General features: G+C 45.2%; 1 protein-coding gene and 1 pseudogene across 4 annotated transcripts; one reads left to right on the top strand and one right to left on the bottom strand.

Annotated features, from left to right (window-relative positions):
* Positions 1 to 1,310: 1,310 nt before the first annotated feature.
* Positions 1,311 to 14,613, top strand: ZNF75A (zinc finger protein 75a). Of its 4 annotated transcripts, XM_030797867.1 has the most exons (7): positions 1,311 to 1,475; positions 4,126 to 4,646; positions 7,518 to 7,707; positions 8,413 to 8,504; positions 8,787 to 8,913; positions 12,948 to 13,058; positions 13,224 to 14,613. In XM_030797867.1, exons 2-7 carry the CDS (start codon positions 4,242 to 4,244, stop codon positions 13,901 to 13,903), a joined length of 1,605 nt encoding a protein of 534 aa, XP_030653727.1. In that variant the 5' UTR covers positions 1,311 to 1,475; positions 4,126 to 4,241; the 3' UTR covers positions 13,904 to 14,613. The 4 variants fall into 4 exon arrangements, 3 of the variants coding, with proteins under 3 accessions (XP_030653727.1, XP_030653728.1, XP_030653729.1); XR_004026680.1 differs by lacking the exon at positions 8,787 to 8,913; XM_030797868.1 differs by lacking the exons at positions 8,787 to 8,913; positions 12,948 to 13,058 and having other exon boundaries at positions 13,224 to 13,301.
* A 4,624-nt stretch (positions 14,614 to 19,237) lies between these two features.
* Positions 19,238 to 19,997, bottom strand: LOC100594608 (annotated as a pseudogene).
* Positions 19,998 to 21,098: the final 1,101 nt, after the last annotated feature.

Raw genomic sequence — 21,098 nt, 5'->3', positions numbered from 1 at the left:
ACGAAATTGCTCAGTCCTTTCAAGAGATTGCTTAAGGACAAAGACGTCTTACTCGGGCCGGGCGTGGTGGCTCACGCTTGTAATCCCAGCACTCTGGGAGGCCGAGGCGGGCGGATCACGAGGTCAGGAGATCGAGACCACGGTGAAACCCTGTCTCTACTAAAAATACAAAAAAAATTAGCCGGGCGTGGTGGCGGGCGCCTGTAGTCCCAGCTACTCGGAGAGGCTGAGGCAGGAGAATGGCGTGAACCCGGGAGGCGGAGCTTGCAGTGAGCCGAGATTGTGCCACTGCACTCCAGCCTGGGTGACAGAGCGACACTGCGTCTCAAAAAAAAAAAAAAAAAAAAAAAAGACGTCTTACTCAACTCTGTAATATTGGCTACACATAGCTGACTTAATAGTCCCTTGACTGGTATACGCTGACGTTACAAAAATTGGTAATTCGGAAACCACTCATACTGGACTTATTAAATAATCCCTCAACTGGTACAGACTGACATTACAAAAACGGATTAATTCAGAGATCACCGAACACCCAAAACACTTAGATTCTTCTAACTATGATTCAGTAAATATGTGTGGAATGCCTATCTTACCAGGTGACTATGTTAGGCGCTGCATGAGATATAAGATGAAAACAAGGTTCCCATTTTCCAGGGAAGCATACTGGAGTGGAAAACGCAGAGGATACCACAACAGAAGAGCTATTTCCGATTAGCGGCCGCCACTGCTGAACTATCTGACCCTGAGCAAGTCACTTCTTAGGTCTCCGTTTCTCTGTCAAGCAGAGACAGAAAAAGAAGCTATTTCACAGGTTCAAACCTACCTCAAGAAAAAATAGTTGTGGGGAATGCGTCACGAGACCTAGAAAACGGTACAAAACCCTCGGAGGGCTGTTGTTTCTGACCTAGAGAGTGGCCCGACTCGGACAAAACGCCTCTTCCTCGAGGAGGCTGCGACGAGCCCAGCAACAGCTCGAGCACGGCCGGCCCGGCCGCTGAAGCCCGAGGACGCGGCGCGCGCAGCTGGGCGGGGACCCTTACCCGGCGAGGCTCCCGGGACCAAACTCCGCCCGACAGCCACGCAGAACAGACGTGACAGTGCGACGCCTCCCTCACTGGGGACACGAGACAGCGACAGCCACGCGGTGAGCCGGTGCAAGACCCTCTAGGCTTCGGCGGGTCTGGAGACTCGGTGGCATTAACCCTTCCCTACCGCCGGGGCTGGCGACAGTTTCTCTGGCGAGGAAGTAGGCCGGGCTCACACGCCTTAGCGAGAGGGCGGGCCTGCGCGCGCCCTCGGAAAGCGTCACTTCCACTTCCGGCCGGCGCTCGGGCTCTGCACCTGGACAGGGCAGCGGTAGGGCAGCGGTTGGCCGGCGGTTGCGCTCCTCAGATTGGCTGCCTTCCGGGCGGCGGCTTGCGTTTGAGCTTCAGAAAGCGAGCAGCGGCCTCCAGGAAGCCAAGCTGGCCGAGGTAACCAAGAAACGGCTTCCCCTATAGCTTCGACCCTGGAGCCGATGGAGCGGCGGCGTCCGCAGGGAGGCAGCCATTTTCCGTAGGCGGCGGCCGCGGCTCTTCCGGGCCGCGCGGCTGGAGCCTGAGGCGGGGCCACCGTCGGGCTCGAGAAACCATTCTCTCCCCGCTTTTCGCAGCTATATCCTAGAGGCGCGGCTGAAGGTCGCTGGGACACTGCCCGCGTGCCCAGTGCCCACGGGCACGCCTGTCGCAGACACAGGCTGTGGCAAATCCGAGTGCTGGCGGGCAGCAGTGCCTGCAGCAGCGCCCGCAGACCCTTTCCCGCCTCCGCCGGCATTTCCGTGTCCGGCCGATGTTATGCGGTTGGTTGAGCCTCAGGGCTAGTAGCTTCTGATGATGCAGAAACATAGGAAGTGTCTCTGCTTCTGGAACCGGGGTGGGCAGCAAGGAGCTGGCCACTTCTTTGAATACCGGTGGCATCCTGGGCAGAATTTCGGTGCCGCTTCGGCTGGCTCACTTCAGGAAAAGTGAGGCTCACGGCTCTCCTCAGCCCCCCTTAGAAGTCTAAATGACCGTTTGAGAAATACAAAGTCAGCAGAAGGTTTCACTTTCGTAGTCACCAACGCCTATTGGAGTTGATATTTCATAAAATCAGCGACAAAAAGAAAATACGACTTGATATTTTGTAAATAAAATATCCTTTTTTACAACTTGATATTTTGTAAACACAGATCAACTAATTTTCTCCAGCTCAAGTAAGCACACTTAAAAATTCGTATAGGCCGGGCGCGGTGGCTGACGCCTGTAATCCCAGCATTTTGGGAGGCCAAGATGGGTGGATCACGAGGTCAGGAGTTCGAGACCACCCTGGCCAAGATAGTGAAACCCTGTCTCTACTAAAAACACAAAAATTAGCCGGGTGTGGTGGCACGCTCCTGTAATCCCAACTAGTCGGGAGGCTGAGGCAGGAGAATGGCTTGAACCCGGGAGGTGGAAGTTGCAGTGAGCTGAAATCACGCCACTGAACTCCAGCCTGGGTGACAGGGCGAGACTCCATCTCAAAAAAAAAAATTTCGTATAAATCATCTGCATGGCACCCTTTATGTGTCTTGCAAAGAAGAATGATGAGCATCTTGTTGCTTAGTTGGGAGACATTGTCTGAAAATAGGCTACTTTTTTACCTTCTGTAGTACCCCTTTCCCCCCACTTTATCTGGGTTTCACTTACCCGCTGTCAACTGCCATCCAAAAAATATTAAATGGAAAACTTCAGAAATAAACAGTTCATAAGTTTTAAATAACTTTTTTTTTTTTTGAGGTGGAATCTCGCTTTGCTGCCTTGGCTGGAGTGCCCTGGCACGGTCTCAGCTCACTGCAGCTTCCGCCTCCCAGGTTCAAACAATTCTGCCTCAGCCTCCTGGGTAGCTGGGACTACAGGTGTGCACCACCACACTTCACTAATTTTTGTATTTTCAGTAGAGAAGTTTTCACCATGTTGGCCAGGCTGGTCTTGAAGTCTTGATCTCAGGTGATCCACCCACGTCAGGCCTCCCAAAGTGCTAGGATTACAGGCGTGAGCCACGGCGCCCCGCCAGTTTTAAATAAGTCTTATTACGGTGTTTTGTTGTTAATCTCTTATTGTACCTAATTTATAAATTAAACTATCATATCTATGTATACATAGAGAAAATAGTATAATGCAGTTAGATGCTGTTGGGGGTTTTAGGTATTCGCAGAATGTACTGGAACTTACCCCCCTTGGAGAAGGAATACTACTGTATTTTGTTCTCACCGTCTCAGCTCTTTTGCCAGTATTTCTATAATGGAAAATCTAAAATGTTGTTTTTTAAGGTGCCTTTATTTTTAGTTTTTAAATTAGAGAAAAAGTCTTGCTCTAACTACCAGGCTGGAGTGCAGTGATGAGGTCATGGCTCACTGCAACCTTGAATTCCTGGGCTCAAGCAACTCTCCCACCTCAGCCTCCTGAATTAGAGCTACTGGTGTGCTCTACCATCCTGGCTATTTTTTTTTTTTTTTTAAATTTTGTGTTTTGTAGAGACGGGGTCTTGCTATGTTGCTCAGGCTGGTCTGAAACTCCTGGCTGAAGTCATCCTCCCACCTCGGTCTCCAAAAGTGCTGGGAATACAGGCATGAACCACTGCACCTGGCCTAAAATATTTTTAAAATGAAGTCTTCCATCTTCACAAGAGGATGAAGGGTCATAAAAGTTGTATTCCCCTTACTAGAGACAGACTGGGATGATCTGTTGAAATTTAAGAGAATCTCAGAATGTTTTCCTAATCTTATTTTCTCTTATTCTTTTCTTATGGGGAAGATGGGATAGGAGGCACACCAGTTAAATCCTTGGAAAATACCAAAATACCTTTCAGCCAGTGGGTGCCAATTTTCTTACCCACCAACCTTTCCTAAATTGTTTTCTTTTTTATAAAAAAGACAGTTGTCCACTGACATTTGTGTTTTTTGTGCTGTGCTTCAGCACATAGAACAGGAGAAAAACAAAGGGCCTGCTAGTTGATTTTGAAGGGAAGACAGGACACCTTTTCTGTTCTTTTTTCTCTCATAAGTCGCAAGTGATGAGGTTCATGTCAGTTTCTTATTGATACATACTTTTTTTTTCTTGTCCTCAGCGCTTTTAGGAAGAAGATCCTTTTATTGCTTTTGTACAAGACCAGACAGGATCTCATTTGTCAAACGTGATACCAATTGGGTGTCTTAACACAGGAGCAGAACTTCCTAAAGCAGAATGATGATGGTAGATCTGAAAGTGGCTGCGTACTTGGACCCTCAGATCAGGGCTTTGTGGGAGACCAAGGAGCCTGCAAGAGAGAGCTCCGGTCAGAGTAAAAAATCTCAAATGGACAGTATCGATCCTAAGAGCTCTTGCTGGCGCTTCCGCAACTTCACCTATGATGAAGCAGCTGGACCTCGTGAGGCTGTCAGCAAACTTCAAGAATTATGTCATATATGGCTGAGACCAGAGATCCACTCAAAAGAGCAGATACTGGAACTGCTGGTGCTGGAGCAGTTCCTGACTATTCTGCCCAGGGAGACACAGACCGAGATGCAGAAGCACCATCCACAGAGCATTGAGGAGGCTGTGGCTCTGGTAGAACACTTGCAGAGGGAATCTGGTCAAACATGGAATGGGGTGAGAAGAAAGATTCCTGGCATATACAGTGAAATAGGATGCAGGTGGATATAGTAGAGATGGTGGCAGTTAGTTGAGAAATTAGATGGATTAGCTCACTGTTTGTTTTTTTTTAGGACAGTTAAGGTGGGACATGAAACTACGGCCCACAGAGAAGTGCACAGCTTTCAGAGATTGTGGCAGATACTTCCCTGGCCTTAGAGAAGGAGAGTTGCTTTTGCCCTCTTTGGAGCCAGGGTGAATTGAGGGTGATGGGCCTAGTCTGGCTTGGCCAAGGAGACAGGACTTAAGTACTTAGAAACAGAATAAAAGGTAATAAAGAGTCAGGGAGGCTGGATGCAGTGGCTCACACCTGTAATCCCAGCACTTTGGGAGGCTGAGGCAGGTGGATCACCTGAGGTCAGGAGTTCAAGACCAACCTGGACAGCATGGTGGAACCCTCTCGCTACAAAAATAAACCAGCTGGGCAGATGACGAGTGCCTGTAATTCCAGCTATCCTGGAGGCTGAGGAGGGAGAATCATTTGAACGTGGGAGGTTGCAGTGAGCCGAGATTGCGGCATTGCACTCCAGCCTGGGCAACACAGCAAGATTCCATCTCACAAAAAAAAAAAAAAAAAAAAAGAGGGGCCGGGTGCGGTGGCTCACACCTGTAATCCCAGCATTTTGAGAGGCCAAGGCAGACAGATTCCCTGAGCTCAGCCTGGGCAACACGGTGAAACCCCATCTCTACAAAAAACATGAAAATTAGCCAGGCATGGTGGCACACACCTGTGGTCCCAGTTACTTGGGAGGCTGAGTCAGGAGAATCACCTGAGCCCAGGAGGTGGAGGTTGCAGTGAGCTGAGATCGCACCATTGCACTCCCTTGGGTGACAGAGTGAGACCCTGTCTTAAAAAAAAAAAGGGCAGATCCACAAGGAGAACACAGGAAAACAAGGACGTTTAAAGAAAAGGAGAAATTGGCCAGGTTTGGTGGCTCATGCCTATATTTCGAACACTTTAGGGGTCGCGGTGGGAGGACTGCTTGAGACCAGACTGGGGAACATACTGTGACGTTGTTGCTATGAAAAAAAAAAAAAAAAGCCAGGCTGATGGCATATGCCTGTAGTCCCAGCTTCACAAGAGGTTGAGGTGAGAGGATTGCTTGACCCAGAAGTTTGAGGCTGCAGTGAGTTACTATTGCAGCATTGTATTCTGGCCTGGGCAACAGAGTGGGAACTTGTCTCTTTAAAAAAAAAAAAAAGTTTTAGGCCAGGCGTGGTGGCTCACATCTGTAATCTCAGCACTTTGGGAGGCTGAGGCGGGCGGATCACAAGGTCAGGAGTTCGAAACCAGCCTGACCAACATGCTGAAACCCTGTCTGTACTAAAAATACATAAACTAGCTGGGCGTGGTGGCGTGTGCTCATAATCCCAGCTACTCAGAAGGCTGAGGCAGGAGAATGGCTTCAACTTGGGAGGCAGAGGTTGCAGTGAGCTGAGATTGCACCACTGCACTCCAGCCAGGGCAACTGAGCGATACTCCATGTCAAAAAAAAATGTTTTCAAAAATTAGGAAAAATCCAGCCTGGGCAACATGGTGAAGCTCCGTCTCTACAAAAACGACAAAAGTTAGCTGGGCATGGTGGTGTGTGCCTGTAGTCCCAGCTACTCGGGAGGCTGAGGTGGGAGGATCAGCTGAGCCTGGGGAGGATGAGACTGCAGTGAGCCATGATTGCACCACTGTACCCCAGCCTGGGTGACAGAGTGAGACCCCTGTCTCAAAAAAAAACAACTAGGGGAAGACTGCAAAAGAAAAGAAAACATAGAAAAAAGGGAAACAAAGATTTGGAAAAAAGAAAAATCCGAACAGAATAGCTAAGGAGAAGAAATGCACTGATGGGTAATGTCCTCCCTATAGTAGATGAAAGTCTCTACTGCCTTCCCTTAATGGTTGTTCCTTGGCTTTGCTGACAAGTTAGGAGCCAGGGTATGAACTTGGTGGGTGGCGACACATCTGCTGACCTCGGGTCTGCTGGGAAGAATACACGGCAGGACCTATGTTTGGTGTCAGAATCATGTGGAGGTAGGTTGGAGCCACTCCTTCCCCTTTTTTCTCCATTCTGTCCCCATTCTCTGAAAACCTTCGCTGGCTGTAGGGATAATCAGGCTGACAGGAAAACTTTTAAATTCATTGAATTTGTAGAAAACTAGAAGATAGAAAACCACAACTGTGGGATTGAAGTCAACAGAAAAGGCCTGACAAGACAGTATTAGAATGAGTGGCCTGCCCAGCTGGGCACAATGGCTCACACCTATAATCCCAGCACTTTGGGAGGTTGAGGTGGGCAGATCACCTGAGGTTAGGAGTTCGAGACCAGCTTGACCAACATGGAGAAACCCTGTCTCTACTAAAAATGCAAAAATTAGCCGGGCGTGATGGTGCATTCCTGTAATCCCAGCTACTCGGAAGGCTGAGGCAGGAGAATTGCTTGAACCCAGGAGGCAGAGGTTGCAGTGAGCCGAGATTATGCCTTTGCACTCCAGCCTGGGCAACAAGAGCAAAACTCATCTCAAAAAAAAAACAAAAAAACTGAGTGGCCTGCCCAACCCTGCCAGTGGCCTGACCTAGACTGTATACAGAGGAGTAGAAGCTGCTGTGTTGAAGGGCTGGCAGGCACCACAGTTTGTTTCCCTTTACCCTAGTTTTCTCATACTTGTGTATAGTCATTTGTGGAACATTGGTGGCCCAGTATCTCTTTAAGCCTTTTTTTGTCATTTTTTTTAGTGTCTTATACTACCCACAATGTGGGCTGTACACCTGTTGCTCTGCCTCCACCCCCAGAAACCAAAAGTAAGTTCTGTGGTAACGAGGATGGGAATTATTTCTAGGTCCATGAGCTGGGAAAGGAGGCAGTGCTCTTGGGAGAAACAGCAGAGGCCTCAAGTTTCAGGCTGAAGCCAACAGAGTCCCAACCAGTGGGCGTATCCCAAGATGAAGAATTTTGGAATACATACCAGGGTCTGCAAGAACAGCTCAGCAGGAATACTCATAAAGAGACTGAGCCTGTGTATGAGAGGGGTAAGGTGCTTCATGGTAATTTCCTTCTCCTGGGAGCTGTGATCATAGTTTATTCAGCCAAAATGTCATGGGCATTTTTTGAATACCCTGCTCTGTGGATTTGTAAAACCAGCCTTGATAGCAACTATAATGTCCTTCCAGGCAGCAGTAGAAATGCCAGCTGTGGATGAAAGTGGGAGTTGGCCTAGGGAACAGAAATATCTAAACCACAGAACTCTTGGTAATAATAGCGTGAACTCTGTTCCTTAGAATAAGTGGAGAGGAAGGAAAGAAATGGAGTGGGAAGGCTTGGAGCCACCTCATCCTCATAAAATCAGAAGGAATTGGGATCAGATGGGCTGTTAGTGGCAGAATTGTGAAAGCAATTGTGTACCAGGAAATACATAATAAAAGACAAAAAACTTCATCTACCATACAGTGGAGTCCCTGAGTACTTCATTTTAAGATACCTTTAATTTTTGCCTAACTTAGAAAAATATGAGAGGAAAAAGGGATTTCTCTTTTATTTCTCTGATGAAAACTGAGGAAACATTTAATTGGGGAACTAGTTCTAGGGGCTATTTATGAAGAGACTGCTTCAGGCATCACACACACCACACGTGTAAAGGTGTCCCATCTGTACTTAAAAAGTCAGGATCAGTATTTTAGAATGAGCTCAGGATGTTTATAGATAAAAGATTTCTTCTGACTCTTTTCCCCCCACAGCTGTGCCTACTCAACAGATTCTAGCCTTTCCTGAGCAAACAACCACCAAAGACTGGACAGTGACACCTGAGCACGTCTTGCCTGAGTCCCAGGTGAGCTGTGCTTTCCAGCTGTTTTGGGCTACCTTTCTCTGTTATGTGTGATCCATACTGTCCAGGAGGGGTTCAGAGGTGTGTTAGTCCCGGGTGTTCTCTGGGCTACTGGGTACCTCCCAGGCTGTGGGCTGATGCCTTGGCTCCTTTTTCTCTGCCTTCTCACTTAAAAAAAAATCATGTTCTGTTAATTCCTTTATCGCCTGGTCAATTCATAGCCAGGTGGCTAGGCTGCTTCTGTACAGTGGCAGGTTCTGAGCTGAAGTCCATTCTCTTCTTTAGAGCTTGTTGACATTTGAAGAAGTGGCCATGTATTTTTCCCAGGAAGAATGGGAGTTATTGGATCCCACTCAGAAGGCCCTCTACAATGATGTAATGCAGGAAAACTATGAGACTGTCATCTCTCTAGGTAAAGATTTTCCCTTCCCTTTATGTAGTTGAGTACTCTATTCTTGGCTTACTGAGAAGGAACCCCATTTAGGGGTGTCTCACTGTTCCAGGAGCTGGTTGATTCTCAACTAGATGGTGTAGGGGAGGGTGTAGGTAGTGCATCCAGATCACCTGTGGAGCTTTTTCCTTTAAATGTACATGCTGATTGCTTATCCTACATTGAGTTCTTAATCCTTTCCTTCTCTCTTCCACCAAACTTCCTCTTCCATGTCTTATGTCAGTAAGGGGCACAGTCATTATCCAGTGGCTCAAGGCATACAAAGTAACAGTCCTCCTTTATTCTGATCTTGTCATCATACCCTGCTGTTAATTCATTAGCAAGTTTTCTTAGCTTTACTTTGACGTATCCTGACTGCAACCATGTCTCAGCTTCTTGCACTGTTAGCATTCTGGTGTAAGCCAGTGTCATCTTGAACCAGGCATACATGAGTAACTTTTTAACAGGTGTCCCTGCATCTCCTTGTGCCCTTCCACAATCTGTTTTTTATACAGAAGCTAGACTGATCTTCTAAAAACCTAATCAGATCATGACATTTCCTTTCCTCAAAAGCATGTGGTCACTTACATTCAGAAAAAAAAAGTCTGATATTACCAGGGCTCCAGGACACTCTACAGTCTGGTGTCTGCTCATCTGTCTGCCCTCATCTGCTACTCAAGCCCTTGCTCAGTCCTCAGCAGCCACTTAGCTGGTCTCCTTGCTGTTAATTGAATTTGTCAAGTTCATTTTTACCCTCTTGTTTCATTTTATTTGCCACATTGGGCTTCCTGAGTACTTCATTTTCCAATTGAGTACATCTAAGTTTTGCTCAACTCAGAAAAATTTATATCATGTGAGGGGAAAAAAACCCTATATATATATCTTTTTATTAACTTTCCTTATGAAAACTGAGGATAATCATCTGGGAACTGGATCTAGGGGCTGGTAGACACTTGGTTCTAATTTACAAAGAACCAAGTGGTTACCATACCCACTCTTAAAAAGGTGTCCTATCTTTCCAGAAAGAATCAGGATCTTGTGTATTTTAGAAATGAGCTAAGGATGTTCATAGAAACAAGACAAATGCCCTCTGGCTCTTTTCCACCCACAGCTGTGCCTGCTCAACAGATTTTAGTCTTTCCTGAGCAGACAAACACCAAAGACTGGACAGTGGCACCTGAGCTCCTCTTGCCTCAGTCCCAGGTGAGCTGTGCTTTCCAGCAGTGTAGGGCTATCTGAGCATGACCTTATCTGCCTTTCCCTGCTGCCCAAGACCCACACTGCCCAGCATGTGCCCTGAGGCGTGTTAGCCCCAGAGGTTCTACCCTGGACAATTAGGCTTGGCCCAGAGGGAACTGGGTACCTCCTAGGCTGTTTGCTGACCCCTTGGCTCCTTTTTTCTGCCTTTGCCCCCCCACCCCCCACCACCTTTATTTTTCTTAAATCATATTCTGTTAATTTCTTTAGCACCTGGCCTACCATGCAGTTCATACCCAGTTAGGCTGCTTCTGCAGTGGCAAGTTTGGAGCTGAAGTCCATTCTCTTTTTTTTTTTTTTTTTTTTTGAGACGGAGTCTTGCTCTGTGCCCCAGGCTGGAGTGCAGTGGCGCGATCTCGGCTCACTGCAAGCTCCGCCTCCCGGGTTCACACCATTCTCCTGCCTCAGCCTCCCGAGTAGCTGGGACTACAGGCGCCTGCCAACACACCCGGCTAATTTTTTGTATTTTTAGTAGAGACGGGGTTTCACTGTGTTAGCCAGGATGGTCTCGATCTCCTGACCTCGTGATCCGCCCGCCTCGGCCTCCCAAAGTGCTGGGATTACAGGCTTGAGCCACCGCGCCCGGCCTTCCATTCTCTTCTTTAGAGCTTGTTGACATTTGAAGAAGTGGCCATATATTTTTCTCAGGAAGAATGGGAGTTACTGGATTACACTCAGAAGGCCTTCTACAATGATGTAATGCAGGAAAACTGTAAGACTGTCATCTCTCTAAGTAAAGATTCTCCCTTCTTTTTGTGTAGAAGTTGAGTAATCTGTTCTCAGTTTACTGAGAATGAACCCCTGTGAGAGGGTCTCACTGTTCCAGGAGCTGGTTGATTCTCAACTAGATAGTGTAGGGGAGGGTGTAGGTAGTGTATCCAGATCACCTGGGAGCTTTTTCCAAATGTACATGCTCATTCCTTATCCTACATGGAGATCTTGATCCCTTCCCTTTCCCTTTCCCCAAACCTTCTCCATCATGTTTTTCCCATCTCAGTAAGGGGCATCAGCATTTTCCAGTTGCTCAGGGCAAACTAAGTACTGTTATGTTGTTGTTTTTTTTTTGAGATGGAGCCTCGCTCTGTCGCTCAGGGTGGAGTGCAGTGGTGCGATCTCAGCTCAGTGCAAACTCCGCCTCCTGGGTTCATGCCATTCTCCTGCTTCAGCCTCCCGAGTAGCTGGGACTACAGGTGCCCACCACCATGCCCAGCTAATTTTTTTGTATTTTTTAGTAGAGACAGGGTTTCATCATGTTAACCAGGATGGTCTCAATGTCCTGACCTTGTGATCCACCCACCTTGGGCTCCCAAAGTGCTGGGATTACAGGCGTGAGCCACCATGCACACCTAGTACTGTCATCTTTTACCCTGATCTTGCCATCGTACCCCACTGTTAATCATTAGCAAGTTTTCTTAGCTCCACTTTGACATATCCTGACGGCAACCATGTTTCAGCCCCTTGCCCTGCCAGCATTCTGATCTAAGCCAGTGTCATCTTGAAGCAGGTCAATGTCAGTAGCTTTCTAACAGGTCCCCCTGCCTCTGCTCTTGTCCTCCCACAGTCTGTTTTCTACTCAGAACCCTGATTGATGTTTTGAAAACCTAATCAGATTGTTGCATTTCCTTGCTTCAGAAGCATGTGGTTACTTCTTAACCATATTTGGAGAAAAATCTAAACTTCTTACCAAGGCCTCAGGGCCCTCCATGGTCTGGCTCCTATGGACTTCTTTGCACATGTGTCCTGCTACTGGTGCGCTTGTGCACTCAGTCCTCTTCAGCCACACTGGTCATCTTTCTGTTACTTGAACTCGCCAGGCTCATTTCTACTTTTCCTTTGCCTTGCATACTTTTCTGCCATGTGGCAAAACTCACTTTTAGGTTTCTGCTCAAGTATTACTTTCTCAAAGAGCTGTCCCACAGGACCTTATCTAAAATAGCTTCACAGGAGCAGAATCTTAAATACTCTTTACCATGATTTAATTTTCTTTAAAACATTTATCACTCCTACATTATTTTGTTTATTGATTGATTGTGCCACCCCTCTACTATAATGTAAAGTCCATGAAATCAGGGATCTTCTTCACTACTGTATCCCTAGCCCTCGAGCAGTGCCTAACACACCATAGCCACTCTATACATGTCTGTTGAATGAATGAGTGACAGAGTTTCATACCTTGCAATCCGTAATTAGAGAAACTTCACCAAGTGATTTTGGTCTATTTCTTCTACCTGCATATGAACCAGTAATCTATAGGAATGGTAGAAATCTATCCTAGTTGAGGGTCTGTGGCTAAGGAATAAAGGCTAAATAAAAAGTAACTAATTATAATAGTAATCACTTGTGCTTATGATAAGTCAGCGTCATTCACATTGGCTCTGCCATACCTGGTCTTATCTGGGCTGAGTCCTTCTAAAGAGGTAATAAGACCAGCTTATATTCCCTGCAACTTCTGGAGCTTGGCTGCCCCTTGGTTGGATATAGGGTATTGATGGCAAAAGAGGGAGAACATGTACTGGATTCCCATTCCCTATATCCTTTTCATTGATCCAGCATAGGTATATTTCTTAGTCTCTGCTTTGCATAGCTACCTAGAAGCATAGCATATTATAAACATGATACTGAATCTTGGAGTCTATCCATTTAACCATTTGCAGTAACAAATTGTAAAATGTCTTTGGTCATCCTGAAACAGTCTGGGGTTAGTGGACCAGTTCACTGTTAAGTTACCAGTCCTTGACCTCATTTTGTCCATTTGACAGCATTGTTTGTGCTCCCCAAACCTAAAGTGATCTCCTGTCTAGAGCAAGGGGAAGAGCCATGGGTTCAAGTATCCCCGGAGTTTAAGGATAGTGCCGGAAAATCTCCTACAGGTAAATATACCATGGGAAGTGGAGAAATGTGCCTTGATATGAACTTTTGCAAGGGCTTAACATTTTAAGATTTTGTTCCTTTTTTTAAATCATTGAATTTTTCTTTTTATTCATGTGATTTTCTTGTTCTGGGATACAGATGGGTGATTATGTTTTTTCCAACAGGGTTACAGCTCAAAAACGACACTGAAAAGCATCAACCTGTATCTCTTTCTGACTTAGAAATACAAGCATCAGCAGGCATCGTATCAAAAAAGGCCAAAGTAAAAGTTCCCCAGAAAACAGCAGGCAAAGAAAATCATTTTGATATGCACAGAGTGGGAAAATGGCACCAAGATTTTCCAGTGAAGAAAAGAAAGAAACTTTCAACCTGGAAACAAGAGCTGCTCAAACTTATGGATCGTCACAAGAAAGATTGTGCAAGAGAGAAGCCTTTTAAATGTCAGGAATGTGGGAAAACCTTCAGAGTTAGCTCTGACCTTATTAAGCACCAAAGAATTCACACTGAGGAGAAACCCTATAAATGTCAACAGTGTGATAAGAGGTTTAGATGGAGTTCAGATCTTAATAAGCACTTAACAACACACCAAGGAATAAAACCATATAAATGTTCATGGTGTGGGAAAAGCTTCAGTCAAAATACAAATCTACATACACACCAAAGAACTCATACAGGAGAAAAGCCCTTCACATGTCATGAATGTGGAAAAAAATTCAGTCAGAACTCCCACCTTATTAAACACCGCAGAACCCACACAGGTGAGCAGCCATATACTTGTAGCATATGCAGGAGAAATTTCAGCAGGCGGTCAAGCCTTCTTAGACACCAGAAACTCCACCTGTGAAGAGAAGCTTGTCCAGTGTCCTCATTCTGAAGACATTACCAAATGGAGCTTGACACTAAAATTTATGTAAAACAAAAATCACAAACCTTGAAAAACTTTACATCAGAAAATGGGGGGATAAACATAGGTTTCACAGAAAATAATCAAGACTTGCTCTGCAGCCACTCGGTAGTCTTCTGTGGTCACAGAAGTAAACATTGTTGGTTTTGTATTGATCTCTCCGGCCATTTTTGAACACATCCAGTAGAAACATTTGCAGCATGGTCTTCCAAAACAAAAAGCAGTAACATGCATGTTTAATTGGATACCATTCTTTTCACAGTAGCAGGCTTACCAATTTCAATAGTCTCATGAGGCAGAAATGAATTACAATGTAAAGTGTTCCAAGAACCAAATTGGATTTTCTTTCTTTTGTCATTGGACAAGGTTTGCAAAGTTGAACATCATTTGAGTTCCTTCTTGAACTTTTTGGCAACTTCTCTTGGATCCTGTTATCACAGTTTTTTACTGTGATGAAATCATGTTAACTTCAGCACTAGGGAATCTCTAGATGAACTATTAATGCACTATCTCATGCCTCTCGTCGGTGATGTTTGGAAAATAGAAAACATCGCTAATGTAATCATGGGGAAACGGGTTGGAATTTGTAGCCATGGAATATATATTAGATGTAAAGAATTTTCTGCAGTAAAAGAAACTAGATTTGTTAATCCCTGCCTTGCAATGTCAGTAGGATAAAGCAGCTATAAAAATTAGTACTTGCCCAAGCCCTGAAAGAAAATTAGTGGGAATTACGATCAACTTCTCAGAGTTTTGTTTGTTTACTTTTTAATTGGCTTTTCTTTGTTATTAAGAATGAGAGATTTACATTTGTATGGGAGTGTGTGTGCTGCAGGCAGGATTCTGTGGCTCATTTGGCATGGAGACCTGGACATCTAGTCAGCAGGAGGCGGTTCCCTAGATAAAAGGTTTGGGCACTGGTGCTGACTGTTGGGTGAGGATGAGCAAATCCACATCCATGTTGTTTTGTCCTATACTGTAAGCTCTACCTGTCTTTGTTGTTTCCAGCACAGCATTTAACAGCAGCCTCAGGTGATAAATTTGATGTATTGCAAAAAGTCTCTATAGCCTATGGATTTTCTTACAACTTGCTTGTTTAGCTACAGCAGTGACTGAGGTGCATTCCTTTTAGAGGTCTTAGGTATATCAGGAAAGGGGTTAAATAACTGACCTCTTCCAAACCTCTTATTCTATTCATTTTTTTTTAGACAGAGTTTCACTCTTGTCGCCCAGGCTGGAGTTCAGTGGTGCGATCTCAGCCCATTGCATCGTCCGCCTCCCAGATTCAAGCGATTCTCCTGCCTCAGCCTCCAGAGTAGCTGGGATTACAGGCACCCACCACCACGCCTGGCTAATTTTTTGTATTTTTAGTAGAGACGGGGTTTCACCATATTGAGCAGGCTGGTCTCGAACTCCTGACCTCAGGTAATCCACCTGCCTCGGCCTCCCAAATTGCTGGGATTACATGCATGAGCCACTGTGCCCAGCCTATACTAATTATTATTTCTTAAGTACAGCCAGCTCTGGAGCTCTGGTCTGATAGCTTTTACCCAGCACCACCTTAACCTAAGACCTCCAGGATTCTGTTTCTTCTCCCAGATCATGTGTGGCTTTCTTTCTGGCCCTACATTCATTCATTCTGTTCAATTTAATGAAGGCCTATGATGTGTCAGGCACTGTCCTGTACTCTGAGGACATAAGAGTGGCCAAGAGACAAAATTGCATCCCCTCATGGAACTTGTATTCTAGTGAACAGTAAAAAGAATGGTTTTGCTTTCCTGCTGCTTGCGCTAAGACGGGGTTATGAGATAGTTTTGGTCAGTGAGTTGTGAGCGGAAGAAGCTTTTGTTTCTTTCTTTCTTTCTTTTTTTTTTTTTTTTTTGCTGGTACAAGGCCAGTGCTCTCCTTTCCTGCCTTAATCATGGAACCACATACAGAGAGAGGAGCCATGAAATTAAAGCAGTCCAGAACACTGAGCCCCTGCATGGAGGGCGGCTATTCCTGAGAGTCTCCAGACCTATGGACTTTGTGAGAACAAGAAATAAACATTTGTTCTGTTAAACCACTGAGACATTGGTGCTGTGTGTTTCTGTAGCATAACCTGGCCTTTTTTTTTTTTTGAGACGGAGTCTCGCTGTGTTGCCCAGGCTGGAGTGCAATGGCACAATCTCGGCTCACTGCAAGCTCCGCCTCCCGGGTTCATGCCATTCTCCTGCCTCAGCCTCCCGAGTTGCTGGGACTACAGGTGCCCGCCACCACGCCTGGCTAATTTTTGTATTTTTAGTAAAGACGGGGTTTCACCTTGTTAGCCAGGATGGTCTTGGTCTCCTGACCTCGTGATCCACCCGCCTCAGCCTCCCAAAGTCGTGGGATTACAGGCGTGAGCCACCGCGCCTGGCCAACCTGGCCTATCTTAATAGAGCTTGGAAAAGGGCAGTTGGGGGAGTGACTGTTGTGCTGGAGCTCTGTAACCTTTCCATTTTCATTCTACCTAGCCTTTGGCCCTCAAAAGAGATCTGGCTTCCCATGGATGCTAAACTGAGCTGATGCAACACTAATGGGACCACTTAGGACCTCCCAAGACTGTAGATGATAGGGAAGAAAGACATTGCTGTCTGGAACAAATCTTACAGGAGGTCAGTTCAAGGGGACAAGGCAACCCTCCTTCCCTATCTGGCCTTATTACACTTCCCTTATTCTTTGTCTCCCTGCGCATTGCTTCATGGACAAAACGGGCATTTCTATTGATGAATGGGCTATGGTGGGGGTTAGGGGTAGGGATTGCCTTCCTGATATGAGTACAGGAGATTTCAAAGAATGGTTTGTTAACTACCTCTGTCGTATCTTCAGTGAGTTGTGCCTCAGAAAACAGATGAGATACAGGGCAAAAGCAAATTTGCCCAGATCAGTGTAGACAGTAAGGTGGCTGTCTTCCTGGACTAAGGGATGACAGACAACTGGGGAGAAATTTGGGCAGGGAGGCAGGAGCAGGACAGTTCCACTTGTGGAGTGAGAATCCTCCAGGGGGAAAGTCGTAGCTTAGCCAGTACCCAGCTGCTATGCATAACATGATGTCTCGTAACAACCTTGGAATTTGAGGGGTGGGGAGTGGAAGAAGGGATTTCTGTAGCTTGAGATGAGATTGGATTACTAAAATGATATCAGATGATATGAGAGCAGATTACTTAAACCATGATATTAAAATCTATTGAGGCTTGCTTTAAAAATGAAGTATGAGAGACACATAATCCTAGGTTTAGCCTTAAACATTAGTACTAAATGCAGTAATTAGTACTAAATGCACAAATATGCCCTCCATAAACCGGCAGATGATTTCTAGGGAACAAAAAGGATGCTTTATTTTAGCATGTTCAGATAGCAGCCTTACTGTGGCTTCAAGGAGCAGCCTTACTGTGGTTTCAAGGTTATTTCAGAGAACTGTATCATTGACCCTGTCTAGTCTCCTGACGTCTCACCTGCGCTAGTCTAAGTTCAGTGCTGGGACCATCCCAGACCTAGCGTTCTCCCTGCCATTAAGCAGACTGAAACTTGAGCTCACCTTGAGAACCTCAGATATATTTTATTTTTGAGACAAGGGTCTCACTCTGTTGCCCAGGCTGGGGCTCACCACAGCCTCGATCTCCTAGTCTCAAGCAATCTTCCCACCTCAGCCTCCTGAGTATCTGGGACTCCAGGCACGTGCCACCTTGCCTGGGTTATTATTTTTTACTTTTAGTAGAGACGAGGTCTTGCTATGTTGCCCAGGCTGATCTTGAACTCCTAAGCTCAAGTGATCCTCCTGCGTTGGCCTCCCAAAGTACTGGGATTACAGGCATGATCCACCATGCCCAACCTCAGATATCTTTTAACTGGAGGGGAAGAACAGGAGGGCTTAGAATCAAACTAAATGTCAAAACTAAAACTCCTAGGGTTTCTGTTAACTTTTGGAACTACTGAGAACAGTGTTTAATTTCCCAGGTGAGTTTGAGGAAGAACGCCCAGCAGCCTCTTTTACCCAAATGGACAATTGGTAACAAAAGATGGGAGTTCATAAAGGATTTTCCAAATATTTGTTGAGTCATGCCACTGAAGCATTTACTCCAGCATTTCCTGGTCACTCCTCCCTGTCACGTGTGATGAAGGCTGCCCTGTTACTCCTCTCTTGGAGGTTTTCTAGTGCATAAATACTTGCTGAAGCTCTCCCCACATTCTTTCTGTGGACTGAATTCTCTCCTGTGTAGACTCTCTGAAGTCCCCTCAAGTGGGAAACGAAGTTTTGCCCATACTTCGCGTTTCTACTGTTCGTCCCAGTAGAAATCCACCCAAACAAAAAGCATACTTTTGTTTCTGAATCTTTTCTGCACTTGTCGCTTTTTCTTTCTTGTGTGGGTTCCCTGGGGACTAAGATGAGGGCACTGTTTGAAACATCAACCAAATTCGCTATATGCCTAGGATTCCTTCATGTATTAATCCTCCACTGGGCAATGGTAGATGGGCTGTACTGAAATGCCTTCTTCAGTTAAGCATCTGTAAGGCTTTGCTCCTGTACGATTCACCCAAGTCTGACAATGCGTGTACTTTGCCTAAAGCAATTCGCGTAGTCTGAATCTCTCCTGTGAAAGGAATTAAGCAAGCTACCTTTTGCATTGCATTTCAGTTTTAGGAAAACTATATGAATCACTTTTCATTTCTGCCACAGTTCAGATAATGAATCTTGAGTTGCACCAGTCTTAGCGCTGACATTAAAAATCGAGCTTTACGGTGTTTGCATATGATGCACCTTTTAGGAGAAACTAAGAAAGCTTACTGTTGAAATTTTTTTTTGACAAGTTAACATTTATTTTTGGGCCTTTCTTCCTATGTGTATTTCAAGTCTTTTTCAAAATAAGGACCCAGGAATCTCCAGATTCAATTATGTCCCTGGGCTTGGTCGACTGCTCCCGGAGTCTTAGGAAGCCTTGTACAAATGCTAGAGTTACTCATTTACCAACATTAAACCCTAGGATAGAAGATGCAACCAAGCAGGACTCCTTCAGCTGACAAGGAGGTAGCCAATGTAGAAAATGCTGGAATTTTTCCTTGGAACTGGACTGTGATGAGAGGTACTTGCCATGAACATAAGCTACTGTCTTTTCTTTAACCCTTCCTTTCCAGTTTTTGAAGATAAAGCAGGAAATAGTCTGAAGATACTTGATAAAAAAAAAAATCTCAAAAAAACAAAAACACATGCTTCCACTTCACTGATAAAAATTTACTGCAGTTTGGCACCTGGGTCTAGTTCAACTGGCAGATTAGCTGATTGATGCATTCACCCCGATAGCCAGTTGTGCCCATCTCCTTGAGGAAGCCCACTGTATTTCTGGTAGCATGATGGGCCACTGAGAGGTGGAAAGGGTGCAAGAACCATGAGATCTCCTGGAAATGCTTCCCTGGGAAGGCAATTTCATGAATTGAGGTCTTCCAAGCAAATGACACCAAACTTCCCCTGGTGCTTCTCAATCACTGTGTTGTCTGTCAGAGGGGTGGTCTTCTTACTGACCTTGGCTTGTCCACGTTTCAGAACGAGTTCCCGGACAAACTTCAGATTTGGAAATCCCCAGATCACATAAGGTTCCACTATAAGCAGCAGTTTTAGGTTCTGGGGGGTGACTTTTACAAAGACACCACTAAAAATTTTCTTTAGGAGAAGTCTTGCAATGGCTCTCTGCACCAGTAGACTTACTCCATCAATCCTTTTGATGCATACAACAAAGGCCAAGGAATGTTTATCTGGCAATTCCAAGGCACGAGGTTTAATTTCTAGTCATCTGAGACACACCTTGTCACGTTTCTGCCACCAGGAATCATGTAGGAACGATTCCAGTTGCTTAAACCTGAGCCCTTTTCCTTTCCACTGCCCCTTCTTTGCCAAAAGTGCCTGCTTTGCCTTAGTGGCTTTGAGGACTTGATAAGCCTTCCTCTATTTCAGGAGATTTTCTGGAACCAAAGGGATTTTTCTTTGCTCTTGCTGTGCCATCTTTGTAGTGTTGCAGCTGCTGATCCTTACTGTTGAATTTTTGAAACCAATAGATATACTTCCAACATAATTTTCGCACTAAGCATTTGTCCATGATTTGTACAATCGACTGAATGATTTCAAAGCATTTGAAACAATCAAAAAGTAAAAGATCTTTACTGTTCACAAAGATAAAATTAAATATTTGTAGCATTAGAAAAATTCCTAAAATATTTAATAGCATAGGGAACAACAGCTTGTTACACAGAGGAGTTAGGAAAAAAATTTTTTTATTTTATTTTTTGGAGGCAGAGCCTCACTCTGTCCCCCAGTTTGGAGTGCAATTGCCTGGTCTCAGCTCGCTGCAACCTCCACCTCCCCGGTTCAAGCAATTCTCGGGCCTCATGCTTCCCAAGTAGCTGGGACCACAGGTGTGCACCACCACACCTGGCTAATTTTTTGTATTTTAATAGAGACAGGGTTTCACCATGTTGCCCAGGCTGGTCTCAAACTCCTGAGCTCAGGCAATTCACCTGCATAGCAGAGTTAATAGATTGGCAAAGGCCACTGAGTTGAGGAAAGCACATTATGATGAATCAGCCTCATGTTCTGGGACAAAATCAAAGTACTCACTCTACTGAATTGACCAAGCAACCATGACAAAAATATCTAACTAAACTGCTCAGTGTTGAAATGAATTTCTCTCTGCATATGTTTGTTTTATATATATTTTAGAGATGGGAGTCTTGTTATGTTGCCCAGGCTGGCCTCGAACTCCTGGACTCAAGTAATCCTCGTGCCTAAACCTCCCAAAATCTGGGACTACAGATGCATGCCATCACACCTAGCTCCTCCTCCTACACACACACACACACACACACATATATATACATAATATATATATACCTACATATACATATATAGGCTTTCCTCAAATATATTGCAGATTTGGTTGCAGGCCCATGCAATAACATGAATATCACAATGAAGTGAGTCACACAAATTTTTTGGTTTCCCAGTACATATAAAAAAGTTATATTTACACTGTACTGTAGTCTTTTTTATTTTTCAATTTTGTATTGTGTTTTATGTTTTGAGACAGAGCCTCCCTCTGTCACCAAGACTGGAGTGCAGTGGCAT

Source organism: Nomascus leucogenys, chromosome 18, assembly GCF_006542625.1.
Source record: "Nomascus leucogenys isolate Asia chromosome 18, Asia_NLE_v1, whole genome shotgun sequence".
NCBI lineage: Eukaryota > Metazoa > Chordata > Mammalia > Primates > Hylobatidae > Nomascus > Nomascus leucogenys.
Note: the sequence above shows the minus strand (reverse complement) of the source record. Positions and strands in the feature narration are given on the sequence as shown.